The sequence below is a fragment of the Pseudonaja textilis genome, chromosome 5, assembly GCF_049901715.1.
Source record: "Pseudonaja textilis isolate UNSWEBS1 chromosome 5, rPseTex1.2, whole genome shotgun sequence".
NCBI classification, from domain to species: Eukaryota; Metazoa; Chordata; class Lepidosauria; order Squamata; family Elapidae; genus Pseudonaja; species Pseudonaja textilis.
In genome coordinates, this window is record NC_141994.1 from 44,325,446 (window position 1) to 44,348,436 (window position 22,991).

General features: G+C 36.6%; 1 protein-coding gene across 2 annotated transcripts in view; it reads left to right on the forward strand.

The window, feature by feature from the left end:
- EMP1 (epithelial membrane protein 1) overlaps positions 1 to 22,422 on the forward strand; it is a 32,321-nt gene extending 9,899 nt beyond the window's left edge. The window contains exons 1-5 of one of the 2 annotated variants that reach the window (XM_087934688.1): positions 9,667 to 9,878; positions 10,864 to 10,976; positions 19,076 to 19,181; positions 19,285 to 19,425; positions 20,492 to 22,422. In XM_087934688.1, the coding sequence (XP_087790814.1) occupies positions 9,785 to 9,878; positions 10,864 to 10,976; positions 19,076 to 19,181; positions 19,285 to 19,425; positions 20,492 to 20,646 (609 nt within the window). In that variant the 5' untranslated portion in view covers positions 9,667 to 9,784 and the 3' untranslated portion in view covers positions 20,647 to 22,422. Of the gene's footprint in view, positions 1 to 9,666; positions 9,879 to 10,863; positions 10,977 to 19,075; positions 19,182 to 19,284; positions 19,426 to 20,491 lie in introns of those variants that run through there. The other variant, XM_026697564.2, reaches the window with a different exon arrangement.
- Positions 22,423 to 22,991: the final 569 nt, after the last annotated feature.

Sequence of the window (22,991 nt, forward strand, 5' to 3'; positions counted from 1 at the left end):
AATTAGAAGTAAAACAGAATTCAGTAACAGCTTTTGCAAAAAGCACTGGATGTGAATGATGCACCAATTTAATTATGTCCCGATTTATAAAACTTCTATCATTTGTTTATTTTTGTATAGCCATCCATCTCAATCCAGACTCATTTTATGCTATGAAAAGGGGGAGGAAAGATCTCTGGGTGGCTTTCATCCATGATAGCCCCCTTTCTTGTTCCTGCTTCTTGTTCCCTCATTCCTGCACGTCTGGAGTAAAAGTGGGTGGGACCAAAGAGATACAGTATTTTCCTCCCTGGTTGCTCTTGGCTACCTTCCAGCTTCAGGCAACTGCCTGCATCTCTCCCTTCTATAGATTCTTGCATGACTTAATGCTCGACGGTTGTCACTTTCTGAGCAAATGTCAGCTGTATTTATTACTCTTCAGAAGAGTCATCCATTCTCCAAATGAATCACAACCACCAGGAAAGCAAGATGATGCTCATGTTTTCCATTCCTCTAACCACGCAAGTAAAAGCAGTTATTCTTGCCAGAATGCTTTTCTGAGTATTGACTGATGCTGTCCAGGCTTGCTCGCTGAGGGTTTCCACTGCTCAGGTGGTTCATGGGCTTTCCTTCATCAAAACCTCTCCTAAAAAACTAGCCAACACATGCTTAGTTGGCTCAGTGGCATATCCTATTACCATATTGTTCATCATGCACATGTTTGTGTACTTCTGAGCAGTTAGTATATCCTCAGATTATTATATATAAACAATATATATATTTAACGGTTCTTATTTACTGGTTCATAAATAAAATGTCCTAAAAGTTGTATGCACAATATGGACATCCACTTTCCTTTTGCCTTTCCTTTTAAAATATTGAACTTGCTGCATCAGGATGAAGTGTCAAATCAGAAGGTACAAGTTCTTGTAGTAGCCCATCTGTAGCTTTTCAGATGGAAACAAGAGGATCAGATCTGGCCAGAACCTGTTGGAATGATGATTTGACTTCATGGTCTTCTGCTTTTGGATTAACACATCCCCACAATTTAGCAAGTTGCAGAAATGGGAATAGAATGGAAGATTTTTTAAATGAATGACTGAATTGCATAAAATGTTCGTTTTAGAATCATCAATGATTTCCCCATCATATATTCTAGACTGAATTCATGATTTATTTGTGGGTGACTGATAAAACTGGTCAGTTACTTCGCATACAAGGAAGAATAGAATGTGATTAATATGCTGGTCAGATGTTTTATTTGCAATTATTTTTATGTTGCCTATTCAGTCTTTATTGTATTCAATCAGGCTACATGACCATCTAGCCTAGTATTCTTCCTTCTTATTAGTAGCATTCCAGGGTTAGAGATAGAGAAGTTCTCTCCTCTCGTCTGCTGTCTGTCCTTCTGTTCCTGGAGATCTCAGCATGTGGAATCTCCTGCATGCACATCAGGTTCTAATGCTAATCTGTCACTCTGCTATACTATACTCCTCCATGGTTCAGGAGAATATGCTAACATGAATATAATTTCCTCCAAAATAAAGTAAATATAACAATCCCTTAATTATAGTGTTGAGTTGCTGGAATCCACTTTAATGAGCAGGTAGTATATGTACAAACGTTATTTTGTCAGAAACAACAAAAAATGGCATACTCCAACCTCTTTCCTTTCTTTTCAGGGAGATGGTTGGCCTTGTATGACTTAAATGAGCCCAGACTCCCAAATACAGTTAGCCTGATTCCAATTAGCTAAATGGCATATTTTATTTAGGGCGTCACTCAGCACTTTATGTATCACAAATCTTACCATTCTTTTGCTTTTGATTCATCACTTTAATTTCCAAATGTCCTAGTACTTTATTTGCTCTGTTACTCATCCTGTTGACCAAGAGCTAACTTTTGACCAGTGAATCACATTTGTGAGGGAGGCGGAAGCCAGGGGAAGGGGCTTCCTGATAAGAAGTACTGTTACCATCATCTTTACTATGAAATATAAGATTGTAGAGGATTGTAGTTCGTGTGCAACATAAAACTTTCACTTCTCCTTCTCTGCCAAATCCTGGCTTGTCAACAATAAATCTTCCTTCTTCCCTCCCTCCTTTCCCTTCCCTTCTCTTTCTTCCTCCCTCCCTCCTTTCCTCTCTTCCTCCTTCTTTTTACTGCCATGGCTCTTTTCCTTACCACTACTTATTTCTATTTATGTATTATGAGTGTAAAGGGGCATTTACAATGGCATATCAAGGGCTGACAATAAGGAATGTTGCTGAAGATGAGGAGGACATCATGTAGAGAGTAAGTGGCAGGTGTGGAACTGGGTTATTGCTGCTACAAACCTAGTGGTGCTCCTGGGGCCTCACAATATGATTTGGCAAGTGAAGGCACTTCTGAATAAAGGCACTCCAGGTATCAAATAGGCTAGAAGATGCCACCAGATATTCAGAAAACTACCCACAAGCAGAAGGATGAGTGAATTACAAGAGGAACGACCTTGCATGTAACAGCTTTTGGGTGGTTTGCTTCATCCAGGTTAGTACCTTTCCTTCCATCACTGTGTGAATAAAGAATTTCCACTTTGCTTCTTCTCACAATGCAAGAGAATTAGGAAATTTTGGGAGCATGTCCTTGGACGTCTTATCCATCAGAAAATGAATAACTAGCTTTAGTCATTTATTGCTGTAAATCAATGAGGGTGTTCCTTGCCAGCCCCTATTTATATTTCACTTTGTATGTGTTTGTTGATAGGTGCGGTTAGTGGGAAGGATGATGAAGAATACTTTAAAATAAAGCACTGGATTACAGTCCTTTCCTCTAATTTTTGTAAGAGTTTTCCTATGCCCCCGGAAGCTTATAATTTATTGTTTATTAAATGTATATGTTACCTGTCTCACTGTCCTGAGTGATACTGGGCAGCTTACAATAACCTTAGAGGTATTGTTGAAAATAAGTATGATACCAGAAAATGGGACGTTGCTTTGTAGACTCCTGTTCAATTTTGAAGCTAAAAGAAAATATATGTATATGTATGTCTGATGGATATTGGGAAAAAAAAGATTCCCTAGGAATTACTCCTTACTCCATGGTTTCTATTGATCAGAAGTACTGTAGACTAGTGAAGGCACTTCTGTCTGAAGGGTGAAAAGTATTTTGTTCCCAGGGAAGCTAATTTCCCATCCACCCGCTTCCTCCCACTGAATGAGACAGCTCTTACGCACATATAATTATACCTCTAAGAGGAATCCCTGCCTATTAGCAACTGCCACAATGATGGCTGTTTTGAACTTTGCAAACATTACGATACCTTCTGCACCTATGCATCTTCCAAAGTTTTATGAATACCTCAGCTATCTTGAAGGCTTTCCTTGCTACCAGAAAGGCAGGGATGACTTTTGTCCTTTCTGTGGAAACAACTTTTCCCCTCTTGCCCTGCAATTATTTTTTCCAGCCATGGTCTATGACAATCTTCAGGCCCGACATCTTGCATATCATGAAATACTAATGTGGCAGGGCAACATCTGCTCATTTGATACCACAAGTGAGAGACAAGGTTTTCTCTTATTATTATTATTTTGTCTCTTAAGAGGCATGGAAACCTTGGGTGAAAGAAGCAAGTAGCGCTAGACAAGTTATCGTATGTATTGCGGGCATTAAAAAAAAATCCTGCCTCAGTGGACTTAAACTTTATCACGCTTTTGTTAGATTAAATTCCATCCTCATCTTTTCATATTTGCCATCAAAATACAAATTATATCTATCATTTAATAAATGATTGTCTTTCTTGTGGGTAAGGAGATTTTGAAAACATGTTAAGGAAAAAAAATCCATTTCTATAAAATTAAAACTGTCATACAGCTCACAGAGTGGGTTGGGAAGGAATAGTGGAATGGAGGGCACTCACATAAATATCTGAAGAACTGCTGCATCTTTTCATTACTTTAGTAAAGCATTTTTCAGACTTGGCAACTTTATATTGTGTGAACTTCAAGTCCCAGAATTCTCTAGACACCATGCTGGGAATTGAAGTCCACACATCTTAAAGTTGCCAAGTTTAAAAACACTGTTTTAATAGCAATAGTGGGTGTGTAATCAGCAAAGGTATATGATCTTAGTGGAGGAATTTCAAATTGGCCATCAAAGGGTGAACTCATTAGGATAGCAAAACTTTCCATCACAAACTTATACCAAAGAAACGTACACTAAAGAAATATAGTTAAATGCAGAAATGGAAACACTTCAGAATTATGGAATCTGCTTTGTACTGGAGCCTCAAAATCTATCAAACCATAGCTTGGTACAAACAACATATGCTTAACATTAAAAGAATTCTGAGTCCAAAAAACTGTTTTGAATACCAGAATTTACTGGAGCTTGCAGCAAATTCCAGTGTTTATTATCCCAAGCTTTATTCATGTCAGCAGTAAAATTTAAGGCATGAAGCAGATTGGTTGGTTTCTGCTATTGTTAAGCAACTGGGAGAATGATATCCTTATGGAGCGATTGCAGATCACATCTATTGATAAATTCTGATCTAAATTCTGTTCATAACTGGTTTAGTAGCTATGCAAATCAAAAAATGATTACACATCTCTTTTCTGTACTAGAGAATATAATTTATTCTTTTTTTCTTCAGTCTACCCTTTCGATATGAAAAGGGAAAATGCAAAACTTTCTAGGATTTCAGAAACCTTGCATTTCCAAGTGTTCCCTAAAGCATGTTATCAAACCCTCTTTATGGGAAATAAACAGACGTAAGTAAATATTGTATAGGATAAATGTATAGTTCATCTTGAAATATGAAAGTTTAAATTGGTGATTCCTGAAGTTTAAAAAAATTAATCAACAGATTACTAAGGGCATAGCAATTCCATTAGCCTCATACTCCTGATATCTTCCTTTGATGAAGTGCAGCAAGTGGCTACTCAGAACTGGACCTTCTCAATGGTAGCCAACTGCCTTTGGAATAATCTTTCCAATGAGGTATTCCTATTGCCTCTTGATTCTCTCTTCTGTATCAGATATACCAGAAGTGATAGGATAGAAATGTTTTCCAATAAATAAAGACAAACTAGATAAGGGGTCTCCAACTTTGGCCACTTTAAGACTTGTGGACTTCAACTCCCAGAATTCTGCCTTAAGTCCATAAGTCTTAAAGTAGCCAAGGTTGGAGACCCCTGAACTAGACAGTTACAACAAAGTTTTGCATCATAGGGACAAATAACAGACAAAATGTAAAGGTGTTCCCCGTCATATATTCCCTTTTCTGGGGTTAGGGTCTAATCAAGAGTTCTCTGTGAATACATGTAGTAATAGTTGTTAGCAATGTTTCTTAGAAAAAAAATGCCAACACTGCTCATGAATTTGTTTTTACAGAATCAATCTTTGTGGTTTGTGATACTGAATATAATGTTCTCTAGAAAATAAGCTACATTAAACTTGTCATTCCATTATTAAATATAGAACTTCCACTACTAATATCACTGTTGAAATTCACAGAATAGGAGTGGATTTAAGCCATAATTACTGACTAGAACTACCAATTAAGTAAATCAACAACTTCCTTGCCCTGAAGAATTATCATTTTGGGATAAGTACCTCTTGGTTGGATGGCTTTGGGCTTCTGGGTGTTTATAAGAGGAATAGCTTTACCTGAAGTTATTAAATGAAAATGCATGTTTATGATGCCATCTTCTGTTATCATTGTAACCCTCCCATTTATTGCATTGTATCGGAGAAAAGAAAGATAATAGAGCTGTAAAGCTGTAAGCAATAGCAGGAAAATAGAGGTTGGAAGTAGTGTTAGTATTCAACATGCAAAGAAAGAGATTTAGGGAAAAAAAGTTTTGAGAATATATTCACAGAAGAAATCTAACTCATATCTGGATTACAGCACAAAATATGTGTTGCAGGAACTGGGCTTGGCTAGTCTAGTAAAGAGAAGGACCATGGGAGACATGATAGCAGTCTTCCAATATTTGAGGGGCTGCCACAGGGAAGAAGGGGTCAAGCTATTTTCTAAAGCCCCTGTAGGCCAGACAAGGAACAATGGATGGAAACTCTACAAGGAGAGATTTAACCTGGAAATAAGGAGAAACTTTCTGACAGTGAGAGCAATCAACCAATGGAACAGCTTGCCCTCAGAAGTTGTGAGAATGTCATCACTTGAGACTTTCAAGGAGAGATTGGACTGCCATTTGTCAGAAATGGTGTAGGGTCTCCCACTTGGGCGGGGGGCGGGGGCGGTTTGGACTAGGTGACCTACAAGTTGCTTTACAACTCTGATTATCTGTTATCTGTCTCTTGTTTCTATCATTTTGAGTGTTCTGTTTGGTGAAGGAGAGCTAGAGAAGAAATGATAAAATTGGATAGAGTTAGTAAAAATGGGTGAAATATATCATCTTGTTCCAAAACAGATCAAGTAAAGTTTAAAAACTGTTCTCTCATGCATGCAGGCCTGCAATTAGATGAAGAAAAGAAAATGGGGATGGTAGAATAAATGAGTAACACATGTGATTCTATAAATTTCTATGATTAAGGTTTCCATGACATTTTAGTTAAAGGAAATCTGCATTATAATATATTTTATCATCACAGCTATTCTGTTTCTAACTTTCTGATCACAGGCACAATGCCTGCTGGCAGCAAAAATGGCACTAATACAGTTTTCTTCTCCACTTATTAAAGTTGCTTTCTTAACCATCTGTGTCTAGGAATAAACCCTACTGGAAATAATAGAACTAATTTCTGAGTAATGCATAAAGCTGCATAGCTAGCAAATCGGAATGGATATCAGCATTTATTTGTCACTTTGAGTGACTTTCAGTAGAAACCTAACATCAAGAAATAAGTTTGGTCCATCTAGCCTAACATTCTCTACCATCACTGGTGGTAGTTCTCCATGGTTTCATATAAGAATTTTTCCTAGCCCTGCTAGAAGATAGCAGGAATTGTATTTGTAACCCTTGGTAAGCAAAACAAGTTGTCTACCTCTGAATAGATCACAGGAATTTCTGACTCCCTATTTTTAGAGAAATAGAAGTAACTAGTCTTTAGTTCTACTTGTTGAGTTACGAAAAAGATAAGAACAGCTAATATTTGTTTCTTAAGATTGTGCATTTATTTTAAATCTCTGTCATGAATTATGGCACAGTTATTGTCTGTCCCTTTGCCGCAATGATACTCACCTATAAAGTGTTAGCATTAATTCATTTCCATGATCATGTAGTTTCACTTGCCTGTTTTGTATTCATGTTATCAAAAACAATCAAGATAGATATTTGTACTTTCCTGATCATTTTTCTCACAGTGTGTAGCTCATGAGATCCAGTTGCAAATTTGCTCTACCCCTAAAGTGATTATTTTGCAAGTGTCTCCACAGCCCCAGCCTCTTATTTGCAGCTGTTTTTAGTCTGAGGGCAATGCTGCATAACAGCCTAAACTGCTAATCTGTCATGCCACTCCCAGCTGTTTCTTAAGACAAATTCTTCTAACTGCTCCTTATTTAATTGCAATCCTATAAAATAACATTGAGCTTATTTCATTCTAGGGATAATATGATAATATATCTGGTTATTCTCTATTTTTTGGTGTGACAGAGATGTGAGGTAGACCAAAAGTTACGTATTGTCAGAGATGAAAAAAGTGCTAATATAGTATCTTGGGAACAGGAAGCATATGTATAGCTAACCCCTTATTTTTTAAAAAAATCCATGAGACCAGAGATTCCAACACTGTCATGCAGGATTTAGCATTTGCTTCTATATTGCTGCAGAATCGCAGATGATTAAGATGTTGAGCTTTTTCCACTTCCTAACAAAAACATACTGCTGCACCATTAAGAAATCCCACAGATAATCACTAGTTGTTCAGTCAGGAAAGAATGGGAACATGAATCAACTTAATTACAAATAAATGACAGCTTTCTTCAGAAATGTACTGAGACAGACTTATACAATTAAAAAGAATTGGGTGGGTCTCACATTACAAAGCCTGGATTGTTCTTGTGCAGAAAACTCCACAGTAACATCATTGATCCCTCTTCTCCAACAACAGGTCTTCTTAAATGTCACTGTATCCAGTCTGATAGTAGCCTAGCATGTTGCTTTTGCAGATGCCAGCCATATTCTTGTACAATAAGATTTCCATCTGGAAATAACCAATGCAGGCTGTATGTGGGAAGACTGCCTGCTAGAGTGGTCGCATACTCACAGATAAGTAGTGTCTCCTAATGCAGTAGCAAGGATAGTAATAGGCACTTCTTTAAAACCAGGATCATGTTGCAACTACTATGCACTGGCTGCCAGTTTGTTGCCTTTGTTGCCTCAGGTTGTTATGATATATGAAACCAATTTCTGTTTCACCTTGAGTCTTTCTGAAGAACAAATGGAGAAGGCTGAGTCTGGAACAAGAATGAAACTGGTCATCAGTTCTGTGGAATACTTTGCCTTATGAAGTCCAAATTATTTTTTTCTTTAGGTATAATACCACCTCTGACTAGAGATTTTACAGTATCCTTCCTGCCACGCCCACCAAGCCATGCCCACAGAACCGGTAGTAAAAAAAAATGAATCCCATCACTGATATACATATGAAAACATTGCCTTCACAAATGGAATTCATTGGATTAAGGGCGGTAGTGGTAGTGGGAAGAGAATCCTGCTTCCATAATAATGCCATTTATTCTAATGTTGCAATATCATGCCAGATTTCCTATCTTCCTTGATGTTTGTTTTGACTTCACCCACTATTCTGTGGGATGTGATCCCAAGCACAATACATTGCTAACTATGATGTTGAGAGTTTCATAATGAGATAAATATACTTTCATTATATTTATATACTATAAAAGTCCATCAACAAATGCCAACAGCCCAACCCACGGTTGACATTAATTCTCACTAAGCCTACAATGGCTGGGTTTTTTTGGAAGATTGGATCATTACTGAAATGAAAGATGGTACCTGTCTGATGAGCATTGTTTTGCTCAGAGCAAAACCATATATCTTTTCTTATTCCTATTTTAGGTACAGAGATACAAAAGCATAATATGAACTTAGATAGAAAATGAAGTATTTAGATGGGATAAACAGAATCCAAATCACATCAGAGTGTGCAACCTTTTTTCTGGCAAGACTGCCCTGGGTCTTTGAACAGTGTGCTTGGAACTGCATTGCAAAAAATTGTGGTTGAAATCAGGGCAAAACATAATTTTAATTGGAATTTATATTTAATTAAAATCAAGTAGCGTTAATATATAATTTAATTTATTTCTTTTTATTTGCATGGCTCCCTCTCTTAAGCAACTCTTAAGCAATGATATGATAATTTGTAATGCAAAACTTACTAGGTCATACAGAAAATATTTCCCTTACTAGTCATACAGAAAATATTTCCCTTTTGTCATTTTAACAGTTGCAATTTGGAAAAACTTTTAAAGTCTTTTGGTACTATTCTCAAGACATTCAAAAGGCACGTGTGACTTGGGCTTCATGCAACTCTGCTTAACATTAGCCATCTAATATTGATAGACCTTATATCATGCATAAACCAATATTTTTTGCTTGCAAATTATTTGGTATGCTTGTGTATCATAGATTACTGAACCTACATATGTGGATTGGCAGGTAATTGTCTCTATAGTGGGGATCAGAGCTTTTAAACTGAGTAAGCAATAACTTATTTGCTTTCTCCAAAGACCCTGGAATTATAGCATGTGCCTGGAATAAAGAACTAGACCAGGAGAAAATCCCCAACCATTAAAGAGGAGAGAAAAGCCTTTGTTGAGTTTGCAGGATACTAATAAAAATAAATGCATGTGGAGGAGCCCCTTCCAGGATTCTTCCAAGTTTGTTTGTTTGCTTCTTTATTTATAAAATTTATAGGCTGCCCCACCTTACCTCAAGGTAAGAGTACTGCTTGTGGTATTTTTCCTTGATTATGCCTGTGCTACCTTGGTTGCCAGGATGCCAGTGTGCTGGCTGGGGAATTCTGGGAGATGAAATCCTAATGTTGCCAAGCTTAATTTAGAGGGAGCAAGGCAGAGCAAAAGTTGGCAAATGCAAAGCCAATGAAGCAGGGCAAAGTTGGAAAACTGGGTGAGAAATGAAATTAGAAAAGGTCTCATGGGGACAGGTTTTCCATCTCTGCTTTAAATGAAGGCTGGGATAAAATGTAAATAGTAAAGAAATAGGATTTAAATTAAAATAAATGTAATATTAAAATAAATGTAAATAAATGTTATTTATTTATTCAGGCTCCTTTTTCAAATATGTATTAATTTTACTCAGTGTTTCACTAACATCTCAAAATAATTAAACTAAAGATTTGCTAGTACAGGTAGTCCTTGACTTACAACAGTTCATTTAATGACTATTCAAAGTTACAGTGACATTGAAAAATGTGACTTATGACCGTTTTTCACAGTTACGACCTTTGCAGCATCCCCATGATCATGTGATCAAAATTCAGATGCTTGGCAACTGGTTCATATGTATGACCGTTGCTCTGTGCAAGGTCATGCAATCACCTTTTGCGACCTTCTGAGAAGCAAAGTCCATAGGGATGGCAGATTCACTTAACAACCGGGTTATTAACTGATCAGCTGCAGGGATTCACTTAACAACAGTGGCAAGAAAGGTTGTAAAATGTGGCAACGCTCACTTAACGAATGTCTCATTTAACAACAGACATTTTGGGCTCAATCGTGGTCATAAGTCGATGGTGGTTGTAAGTCGACCCTGTGTTTGCAGATCCAACTTACTGCATTTTGTCACTGATCAGATTTTTAAAAATACGTCCTTTGTTGCCTGCATAGAACTAATATTGAACCGCGCTCTTACATTCAGTGCTTGCTTTTTAGATTAACCTAGATCTGTTTCTCTCCCAAAGATTTCTCTGCATCTGAGATCGTTCCTGAAGCCAAGATGTTGGTACTACTGGCTGGAATTTTTGTGGTTCATATTGCCACTGTCGTCATGCTCTTTGTCTCCACTATTGCTAACGTAAGTAGCAAAACCTTCTCAACATTTCTGTTCTGCAGTAGCAGCCATAAGCTGTTGGATCTCCTCAACTTGGTTCAAAGCCTTGCAGTCAGAGGCTTTTCTGTGCTTGGGGACATCTGATAGTTATGGGCACCATGGTAATGACAGGGTGAAAGTATAAAGGGTGGATGATCAAGAATTTTCAATCCTGCTTCTATTTCTATGGGGCAGGGTAGAGAAAAGGAGCACAACAATTTTGAAAAAAGACAAATGTGTGAGTCTTGCTGGAAGTTTTGCACATAGTTTATATATACCTGGCTATAAAGCAATAAAAATCCTATTACTACAATAAGGCAGAACTAGAGATCTTGTTGATCTATGTGATCTAAGCTGCCAGTCCCTTCATTTTCAGACTGAGTCCAGTACATTTTCCTAAATGCAGGATTATTTAATAATGTTAGACTTCAATTTCTCCTTTCCTCCTGCCTAAGAATCTGGGACTTACACTGATTTCAGACATCACACTAAACTATGGATCTTTTAACTACATTTTATTAAATAAACAACAGTTGACTAGTTTGCACTATACTAAGCCTTTAACCATAGTATGCAAACTAAAATGTGATCACACGAGGAGCGTTAAGGCAAGACCCAATAAATCACATTACAGTTTTGGGTGTTGTGTGGACCAAATAGAATTGACTGTATTTAGAGAGTGGCAGGCATGAGGAAGACAGGTCACTACATTCTTGATTTACACATCCTTAAAAGCCAATTCATCAACCATATACTTATGGTGAAGTACTTTCCAAAAACAAATTACCTCCAGAAAAAAAGCAACAGAAAACTCCTCTGGTTTATTTATGTGGGTTAAGGTTTCTAAATCTGGTTGTTGAAAATTACAAAAGAAGTAACGCCCTAAGGCTTGGCGTATTCCCCATGTATTAACTAAAACAAAGCAGCAATTCAAAACAGCCTAAAGGTGTGAAATAGAGATCATTCCATTCTCTTATCCTGATCCTGAAAACACCTGGACCCATCCCACTCAGAAACAAGTTGAGTGAGTTAGGACATACTAATTATAAGATCCTTTGCTCTCTCACCTGCCAGACAGTCTGTTGTATAATTACAAGGTCTTTCCCAGCTTGTCTGTTTGGGAATCATCAAACATTCTCATGAACTCTTTGGCAAAACCAAACTCAATGGGGAGAGAGGGACATCATTTGGCAGGATTCTTGGTTTATATGACAAATCTAGCTTGGTTCCTTCCTGTCCATGCCGAAACACTGTGTCCTCTCTCAATTTCAAGATTACATATTTTTGGAACTTGACAAATACAGAGCAGCAGAAACAAAAGCACAATAACACCTAGGAACAAAGGATGAATTTTGCACATTTCTGTATTGTCATATCTAAAACTAAATTTATAAATGTGGTTGAATTAATGCAAAAGAAAAATATAAATCAGTATTGAGAATGTTCCTTTAAATAGCTAGCTATATATTTCACTCTGTTGTTTTCCAGATGTGTTGAGCACTGAAATCATTAAAACAGGTTCTAGGACTAGTATACGAACATTAGCACTGAGTGGAGTGTGCTAGTATCTCTTTTTATCTATTCAAAAACATAGAACTAAGCCACAGGTGACAAACTTGCTGCATCACGTTGCTGTCACATGATGTTTCACAATGTTTTCCCCATTCCCAGAGCTGGGGTGGGTGTGGCTTGTGTGTGACGCATCCGGCTCGCAGGCCACCAGTTTGACACTCCTGACACTAAGTGGATAATCCCAATAATAGCTGAAAACAGATTTAATTCTTCCTCTCAAAGCTTTAACTTTTATTTCACCATTTCCTATCAAACTGTGACAAGCAGAGTAGCACCATTCATTTCCAATATTATTACAGAAATGTCTTTTCTGCATTAAAAAAATCAGTAACAAAAGCAACAATATGGTAAATTAACTCATTTCGATTAACTGAATTCTTTTAAAATCTTCAGTTTATGACTGATTAGGTCTGCTTGCATTCACGTACACTGTTAATACTATACCGTATAATGAATCTGTGTAACTATTTTTCTTTTGCTGTACCAATTTTACTTGCCCTCTGTGATAATTAAAAACCAATAGTTTAATAGATAATTAAAAACCAATAAGCTTTCACTTGCTGGTTAAATTAGCACTTCATGGAATCTGAATTGCTGCATCTTGCACTGAGCAAGAGGTTAAACTAAATGACCTTTGATGTGCTTTCCAACTCTATAATTTTGTGATTCTATGACTGGGAATTACCTGTGACTGAACAAGATTCAAAGTTCAGGAATGTTGGCTGGGAATTCTGGAGTCCACATATCTTAAAGTTGCCATGGTTGAAAAAAATGGGTCTGACCATTTTGCAAGACCCCACATAAAGCAATCTTCTTCTAAATTTGTTCCTTCCACTCTTCCAAAATGTTGAGCTTGAAAACCTTGTTCCTAAAGCATCAAATAAATCAACCAAGAATCAGAAGAGAAGGAAGTCTAATGTCAGTATTGGATCATCACACACAGCTTTCTTCTATTTTTTTCCCCAATAATTAAATACACCATTCTAAAAAATAGATAAAACTAGGCATTTATTTATGCACTGAATAAATTAAGCACAACCATGGCCCCACCCTGTAAATTTCAAAAGGATTTTTTTTCATTCTGTGCAAAAAAAGATAGGCTCCCTACCACACCCTTGGTCAGGAAGCGAAGAATTTCTCAAAAGTAGTCTTGAGATAATGCACCCATTAAATTCCGTAGTACTTGACATTTTGGGCCACATTGTAGAAATTCCTGTGACAAAATTTGCATGCATTTTAAGATTTGTTTAATTTGTTATTATGATTGACAAAACCTCTGAGGATTTTACCTAGCTGGCTAATGAAATGTCTGCAAAGTAAAAATTTTTTAAAAAACATACACACATAAACATACAAACATCCAAGTTCAAGGGAACACCAAGGCCTCTACAAATGTCAAAAATGCCATAATGTCATAGATATGCAATAGGCAATAAAGACCTGCTAGTATGTAATTTGATCACAAAATAGCCTTTTCTAACATTGCTTGAAGAATTGAAACTACTTAGTTTAGTATTTAGATGCAGTTTACTAAAAACAAAGTTCACATGGACACACATACACACACACACCCACACACACATGGACAGGCACAGATACACAAATCAGAAAGAGCCTATAGCACTTTTCAAATTAACACATTTTATTTACAAGGCATAGGACCTTTGGGAACTATAGCTCAGTATTTGATGCTGTAGCTAGTGAAGTCTTATGTCTAAAATGTAATAAAATGTGTTAGTTGGAAAGTGATCCCAAAGTTGTTCTGATTTTTGTCTACCATAGACTAGCATGGCTCTTCTCTTACAACAGATATAAAAAATTAACTTAGCACAAGCTAGAAGCGTTTCCAATGTTTATGATTGCACTTGGTGACTGTGTGAATAGGTTTTGAAGTCCAATGTTTTTTTCTAATTGAGCAGGAATTGCTTTGTTAATTCTTTTTCTCTTTTTCTTTTTCTCTCCCTCCCTCCTCTCTCCCTCACTTTCCCTTCCCTCCCTCCTTCCCTCTCCCTCTCTCTTACATTAAAAACCTTTCATGTTTAACTTGGTTGATACTTCAAAAGAACCAGGGTTAAAAGTGAAGCAATCTGGCCTTATTTGGTTCCCTTCTGATCTGCTAAAATTTCCACAATCCAAAGTCTATGCAGCTGGTAATGTGGCTTGAAGCCCAGTGATGATCAGGTTGGAAAGATAAATTTAAGATGGTTTTAGTTTTGCTAACATCAATCATAAACAAATAATCAAATACGAAAGAATACCCCAATTATTGTTATTCCTTTTATAGACTACTATGAATATTTCAGTAAAGTTAATGTATGGTTGATTTGATATTGTTAGAGACATTAGCTCTAAACTACATAACTTGTTATGTTCTCTTAATTAAACTAATCTCAATAAGCTCACAATAAGGACAACCTTCAGGAGATAAGCAAATAAGAGGGAACAGTTTTTTCCCCAATTATTTATTTTATGATGATTCAATAGCATGGTTGAGCAATTCTGGGGGTAGTGGGGAAGTACTTGTGGCTTTTAAAAAAACTTCTGGTAAAAGATTCAAAATTCCAGATACTTTTTCCACCATTTCCTTTGGAAAAGAAAACAGTGTACTAAAAAATCAGCTGTGGACTGATTTTCAATGACCCACACCCAATGTTGTATGAATAAGTATACTTATTAGGAAATAAGCCTCCTTGGATTTCACAGCATTGATTCTGGACGACTAGCTGATGAACAGTAGATGAGAATTAAGCAGGAAGACAGTGGAATGACCTACTCATTGTTGCTTTGGCCATACATATTTACATATCAACTGGCTCTTTTGCTTTAGTTTATGATGACATCTGCTGGATACTTCTATCTGAAGCAGCCTACTTATTTTATACACACTCATACACACCCATGGCACACAAGCCAACATTGAACAAAAACAGGAAAGATATTCAGAAGCCAAAAAACTCAGGAAACCATAATAAATTCTTTGTTTTCTCAGCACTCTGTTCTTCCAGTATTTGGCATCTATCCTCCCTCATCAAAAATCCATGAGAATAGAATAGAGAGAGATACTTAGGAATATCTTTGTCATATGCAATCCAGATTCTCATGACTCTCATTTGAATATGGAAAATAGCAAATATGCAGTTAAATTTCTCTCCCCAAGGATATTCTCCAAACTATGTCATGAAGTAAGCAGCCAGAACAAAAATACTCTGTCCTTTACTCTGCTGCGATATGTTTTCTCTGTCAGATTCTCTCAGACCAAATGGCCCCCTATCAGCTGTGTGGGAATCATTGAAGTATTCAACCTAATTACTTTTTTGTATAAATAATGTATAGATTTTTTTAAAGCTCAGGAACCAGAGGTGGTATTCAGCAGGTTCTGACCAGTTCTGGAGAACTGGTAGTGGAAATTTTGAGTAGTTTGGAGAACTGGCAAATGCCACCTCTGACTGGAGATTTTACAGTATCCTTCCCCTGCCACGCCCACCAAGCCACACCCACAGAACTGGTAGTAAAAAAATTTGAATCCCACCACTGTCAGGAACACTCAGTTACATTCATCTCGATGGGTTTTACAAGGAATAAAACCCAAGGAACCATTTTCATGTTGTAAGTTATAAGAATTCACTGCTGTTCCTCTCCTATACCCTTTCATAAAGTAATACTAAGATCTGTATCTTAGACTAGGTTCTGAAAAATTGATGCCCATATATTCCATTAATCTTGTTTTTAAAATTGCTTTATGTTTATATATATATATATGATACCTGAAATCCTAAGAATTGGGCAGCCTCCAAAATTATAAGAAAATTATATCAAGAAATAAACAACTGTATTTTCATTTGTTGCAATGGCCCTCCTCTAAATAAATCTGCTCTAAATGGATCTCTATTTTGTGCACTATAACCTTGAAGCATAGAAAATATATTTCTAGCCTAAGGGGTCCATATATAAATGAAATTATAGCTAACGTATCAGATTACATTTAAAATATCTTTAAGATACAAATGCATCAAAAAACAAATAAGCCGTTCAGCTCAAGATAAAATCCAGTTGGACTACAATATTTATGACATCAGAAGTATGACCCTTTCTGCCACATTCTGCAGGCATCTAGCACCTAATGATTCCTAAATGATACTTGTTAATAAATTATTTTCACTTTTTAAAATCTGGGAATGTGGCTGCATTGTAATGGAGAATTCTCAAAATGATAAGGAAGCCACTTCATGGAGCAGCCAGTCTGGCTTCTGGTATTAACACAATGGGAACAGTTCAGCTGTGGTGGTGGTGGGGCAGTCAAAACAGGCAACGAAGGGGCAAAGTTTCATGTGATTTGCAGTACATTTTTTTGTGAATTTGACCCGCTCTCCTGTCTATGCCCATGAATGGAAGTGATTCAGCCTTCTTTATGAATTATAAATATGTTGTGTTATAAACACGAGTAAATGCAGCAAGCATTAAGATATATTATTGCAAGATATGAAGAGGCAAACTTTTTTTAAAAAAAAATCAGCATCAGTAGTTAAAGTAGACTTTTCTGAATTGACCATCTTTTATGTCATTCACTTCATGACTTCCTGAATTTGCTGTTCTATATTTCACTGAATTGGTAATCTTAGTTATTAGATTCCAGTTCTTCAACAAAAAGTCAAGGGGCCATCAGCGACTGTTTTATCCTAACATCCAGTACAAATCTAAACCTGAGAATCTCTATTTTCTTTTTTGAAAAAGATAATCCTACATTTCTGACTTGCTGAGGAAGTACTGTAGATCCAAACCCTGTGAACAAAAGGCTGAGGAGTATGTGAACAAATAAGCTAGCTCTCCTGAAATAATCTCTAGGAAGGGATCGCACCTAGTGGAACAGTAATAGTTTTCATGCAGTAGGCTATGTATTTGGGTCCTAATTTAAAAGGATCAGATCAAGATGATGTAAGAGGTTTCAGCTTCAAGCCATTGAGACTTATTGTCAGAACAGAAAATACTGAACACTTGGTGAAGAAATAGGTCAACTAGTACAAGGCAGTTCTTTATACCAGGCATACAAGGACAAACACTATCAGTTGGAGCAACGATCACCATGTCATACAGTTTTCAAAAGAATGTGTATATGATTGTATTAAGGTGTTGAAAGTCAAAGCTAATTCATTTTCATTACCTAGGACAAAGCAGTAAATATGTCTTCCTATCAGAAGCCAGGAGCTCAAGAGAGATAAATGTGATAATAGCTATCCCTTTAAATTCTTCAAGAGAGATGTAGATATTTTAGGAAGGCATAGCTATTGGTGACTAGTAGCCTGAGTGGCTGTAAACTATCTCCAGAATAAATTCAGCATACTGTACTTTAGACATTAGCCTCTGGGAAACAACAATGAAAAGAGCTGTCTCATAAATTTCTCAGATGAAACAGACATGACACTGTGTGATACAGTGCTGGAGTAAATAGCCCTTTGGTGTAATCCAGCTGGCAGTTCTTAGGTTCGAATGTTCTCATTTTATACCTACTGAGTTTTCTTCCCCCAGTTTCTCTATCTTAGATCATAATTGGTTTCAAACATTTCCAAATTTGCTACAACAACAGCAATCTCAATACCACTTTGCAAGTAGTTTGAACATAACAAGTTTTTTAAAATAAATATTTTATCAATAGCTATTTCACTCATTGGAAAACAATCTGCTTTCCTCCCCTTCCCCATGAATAAGGGAAACTCAAAATGAATTTTCTAGATGAGCTTCCAATTAGGATTAGCTAATTGTAGTATTTCCTGAGCAACAATAACTATTGAATGAAGGCAAATACTTTGCAATGAACAAGGACATACATTCAATTTAGCAGCAGCTAAGATTGTTGGCCATGCTGGTATAAAGATAGCTAGGGAAATAATTGAAACATTGGAAATGGACCCCTTGTCAGTCAACAGGAGTACTGATCTACCACAACTTATCAGGTACTTAGGAGCCAAGGTCTTGGCAATACAAGGAAACAATAATCAATAGCCATCCATCAACACACCAGTCAACCAATAGGAAGGCACCACATAAATATGATGCATAGAATAGCCCAAGACACACATTATAGTATAGAGAAGTTCCCTGAGGATGGGCTCCAGCATGAAAACTTGGAAGACTAGTCCTTTGGTCCAAATAACCAACCTAGACTGGATTTTGCAACAACTACATCCCTAAATTAATGTTATATTTCATATCAGTAATTGCCTTCCATTTTGGCAAACTCTTTTTTCTAAGTTTATATTATCTTAAACATATCAAAATTATCATATCAAAACATATCAATGTATATTCTATAACTGAAAAAATACTCTAGTATCAGTTATATCTCAGCATAATCCAAAATGTCTTTGGTACAAAAACATCACCCTTTCTGGAAAACCTAGTAATTATTGAATGACAATTTTGCAAAAGTTCAGCTAAACTGGCTTCCAGTTTTAGCTTGATGTCAGTTCCTGAAGGGAAGTAATCCAAATATGAAAGTTTCTCCTGCTTTATTTTAGGTCTGGATTGTAACCACCATTTCTGGCAAAACAAACTCCTCAGGGCTCTGGAAGCAATGTTCAGAAAGCAATTGCGTTGACCTTTCTGTTCCAAATGATGACTTGGGTAATATACTGTTTATTTTCATCTATGGATATTGCCGTATTGATATATTGTTATACATTGAACTCCTGCATTCCTTTATCTCTTTCTTGCCTTGTGTCTTTAGCTGCCCTCAAGGCTGTGCAGGCCTTCATGATCCTGGCCATCATCTTTTCCTTCATCTCTTTGGTCATGTTTGTGGTACAACTCTTCACCATGGAGAAGGGGAAACGCTTCTACATCACTGGATCCATTATGCTGATTTGCTGTAAGGAAAACCATTGTCTATAGTAGCAAACTGGAAATTAGTCCAAAATACTGGAGAAGGGTGGTATATCCTGGCCGCCATCTTATAAATGTAAACATAACAAAATAACAGAGTTGGAAGAGACCTTGGAGGTCTTTTAGTCCAACCTCCTGCTCAAGTAGGAACCCTATCTAATACGATAATACTATTATCTATTACTTCATAATTTTATTGGATGCAAGAGGCACATAGTTCATTGCTTAAACAATAAAATATTTATCAGAAATAAGAAAATAGAAACCAAAGCTTAAACGTGAAGTGTTCTTTCTTTGATAGCTGTTAAGGTACCATGGAAAATTCCACATGGAGGGTATTTTATAATTGTGAAAGGCTACTGATGGTTACCTTCTCGTGGTTACCTTCTAACTTGGACAAGGGGCCCCAGTGTTAAAAATGAAAAAAAAAAATCACTGTATGTGGAAAGAGATACTGTTTTCAATGACAGGCTACAGAAACAGTTACATTACTATAGATATCAGGGGCCTACTACAGAGAAGAAAGTATAATAATTCCAAGGCATTCAGATAGTCTTTGTCTATATAAGAGACTATAGAAGTATTCTATATTGAGCCTAAAACAATCTATTTTAGACCAACTCAAGTTTACGAAGTAGCATATGCAGGCATTGGAGTTTTCAATAACTTCTTATCAGGCATGGTGATAAGGAAGGGAAAAAAGACAGAAAAATGGGCAAGGGAAAATAATGTGTTCAGTGTTCAGGATATCAGTTATGTGTGGAATTACTGCAGACATGCAACTGAGTCCTATCATTATTAATGTTAGGTTTTGAATTTTGAATTACCTGATAAGGTAATCATAAATCATATGCCTCAAACAAAATATATTTTTATTTTATAATAACAAAGCAGTTGGATTTTTTTTCAACATTCAAATAAGGGGAGTTAATCTTTTTCTTTCCAGTTCTTTTCATTGTGAAATCTACAATTGTTTGGATAAAGAATTAAAGTGTCTTCCCAATTTTACTTTATTTTATTATTTATTTGTTTGGTTGCTTTTGTTTTCACAGGGCTGTTTATTTTGATTGCTGCCTCGATCTATACGGCCCGATTTTCTCACTATTACAAAGACGGTCACCACGGATATTCCTTTATACTTGCCTGGATCTGCTTTTGCTTTAGCTTCATTATTGGGATCCTGTATCTTGTACTCAGGAAAAAATGAGAGTTGTCAGGGTAAAATAGAGAGGGAAGATTAGAAATTGGGGGACTTGTGGGAGGGTTGTGAACTCACTTTGCTATGAGACGTTTGCCAGAAATAATGAATACACTATTCACCCAATATGCTGAAACACAGAAAACTCCACAAGAGAGAATTGCTGTAGACTTCTCCTATTATTAATTTAAGACCATGAAGATGGTTGAAGAATCTTCAGCTTAGAGAGGTGATATCTCTCAGACTCCATTCAAAGGCTTCAATGTTCTCCTTCACTGACAGCCGAAAAGGCAGAAATAAATAAGTTGTTCAATTTCCTTCTTGATCCTTCAGCAGCATGACATAACACCCATGAACACCACCCACCCATTTCTAGTAATCCAAGAAGATATCATGAAGTGAGACACTAGAAGTATCAACCCTCCTTCCAAATTAAACAGTGTTAGAGCTGGGCACATTATAAAATAAAACGAGGTGCTTGCCTCATTCATCTGATGCTAAAGGATAGCAATGAAGTCCTGGGTGACAGAACTGTAATTACTTCTCAAACTAACCAGCATCTCAAACTAACAGCAACTAACTGTTCCATAACCAGTTCCATTTATCACTGTGCCTATTTCCAAATTTGGAATGGGAGACATGTTACTCCATTGTGCATCTCTTTTTGTTTTCATACAAAAACTCCTTGGAATTAAAGATACGAAATGTGAAAAATCAACCTGTTTTAATATTATCTAAATTGTACCCTTTAAATTTAATGCTTTAAAATATTTAATTTCCACTCTTTATTGTCATGTAAAGAAATTGTGCTGCTGTTGTTGAACAAGATAGAAGGCAGAGGCCATTGAGGAATGAAACAGAGGTGAATGGTAAAGGAAGATGGAATAGGGTGGAGAAAGGCAAACTATTTTCTAATTATAAAGCATGTCATTAAGATATGCAACTTTCTAGAAAAACTTGATGTGTCCATTTTACACAACTACACTATGAAGATAGAACTGTTGGGTCCATAAAGTTTGTGTTCTTCAAGCTGTCAATCCTTGAGGCATTCAGCTCTGGCTCATGTGATCTCATCTCCCAGCATCAAATTAGATAAATCATTTTCTCATTTCATTGAATATAATGGGGGTGGAACATTGTTAAAGTGGGGCTTTCAATATTAGAACTTGCATTTAAACTATAATATATAATCTATGATGGGGGCAGACCTTAATATTGCATTGGTCAAGAAAGAAATTATTTGTACTATAAAACAGGGTTCCTTAGTCAGAATTTTGTGATAATAGAAACGACACTTCTGATTTGTGTGTGTGTGCCCATCTTAACTCTCCCCCCTCCATGTTTTTATTGCATATAGTTCATCTCCCAAGGGATAAGATCGGCTAATTAAATTTTGCAAAGAGAGGGCCAAGCAGAAAATTGCTATATTAAAGTGGAAAGACTTCCTATTACATCATAGTTACCATTTGTCTTCCTACCACATAGATCAGTTCAAAATAACAAAAATATGCTTTGGAAGTTGCTAATACTCTCTCTGCTTTGTTGTACTTGAGTGATATGAAAAGTAAGGAGGGGTTCGGGGTTGCAAGTTTAGTATAAACAGTATTCTCTTTCTCGCTTTCTTCATTATACTGTTCTACATGTATTTGCTAGATTGTTCTGTCATACTTGCCATTTCTCAACATTTATTTTATGTGTAGCCATTGTAAATATTTTGATACAAGTGTCCCTAGAAATAGGGATATATAAAATAAAGTAAAATAAAATAAAATTCCATTTCTCAGACACGTGAGTCTTATTGATTTTCCCGCAGCATATATCAATACCACTTCTTCCCCTGAAGGAAAAATGAGGACAATCTAGTATTTTCAGGATAACCAGCTTGGCAGAGGCTGAGGTAGAATTGCTGCTATGCACCTAAAGTGGTGATGCACAGGTTATTTCTGGAGCCCAGCTTTATGTAAAGGCATTCATATTGAACTATTTATGGAACAGGGTACCCGGTACCAGTTGAGATCTCACAAAGGATCATTGCCACCGCTTTTTGGTGAGCAGATCTTGGATAGAAAACACCATCATGCTTCTAGCTAGGTTTTGCATGGTAATAGCATGGTCATCTCTTTCCTCTACTATCATGGTGGGGTGATGTTTTATTGCCTATTGATGGAACAATTGAGAAGGCGGCCTCCAATAAAGAGTTCAGGTTGTGCTGAACCAACTGCAATAAATACCTTACCAGAAACATTTTTGAAACTGTGTCAAAAGTTAGCTGCTTGATATGAGAGTAGAGAGTGACCAACTAATTTGCCTTTTTGAATGGAATCATTCTAGAAAGCTAGGAGTGTTGACACAGC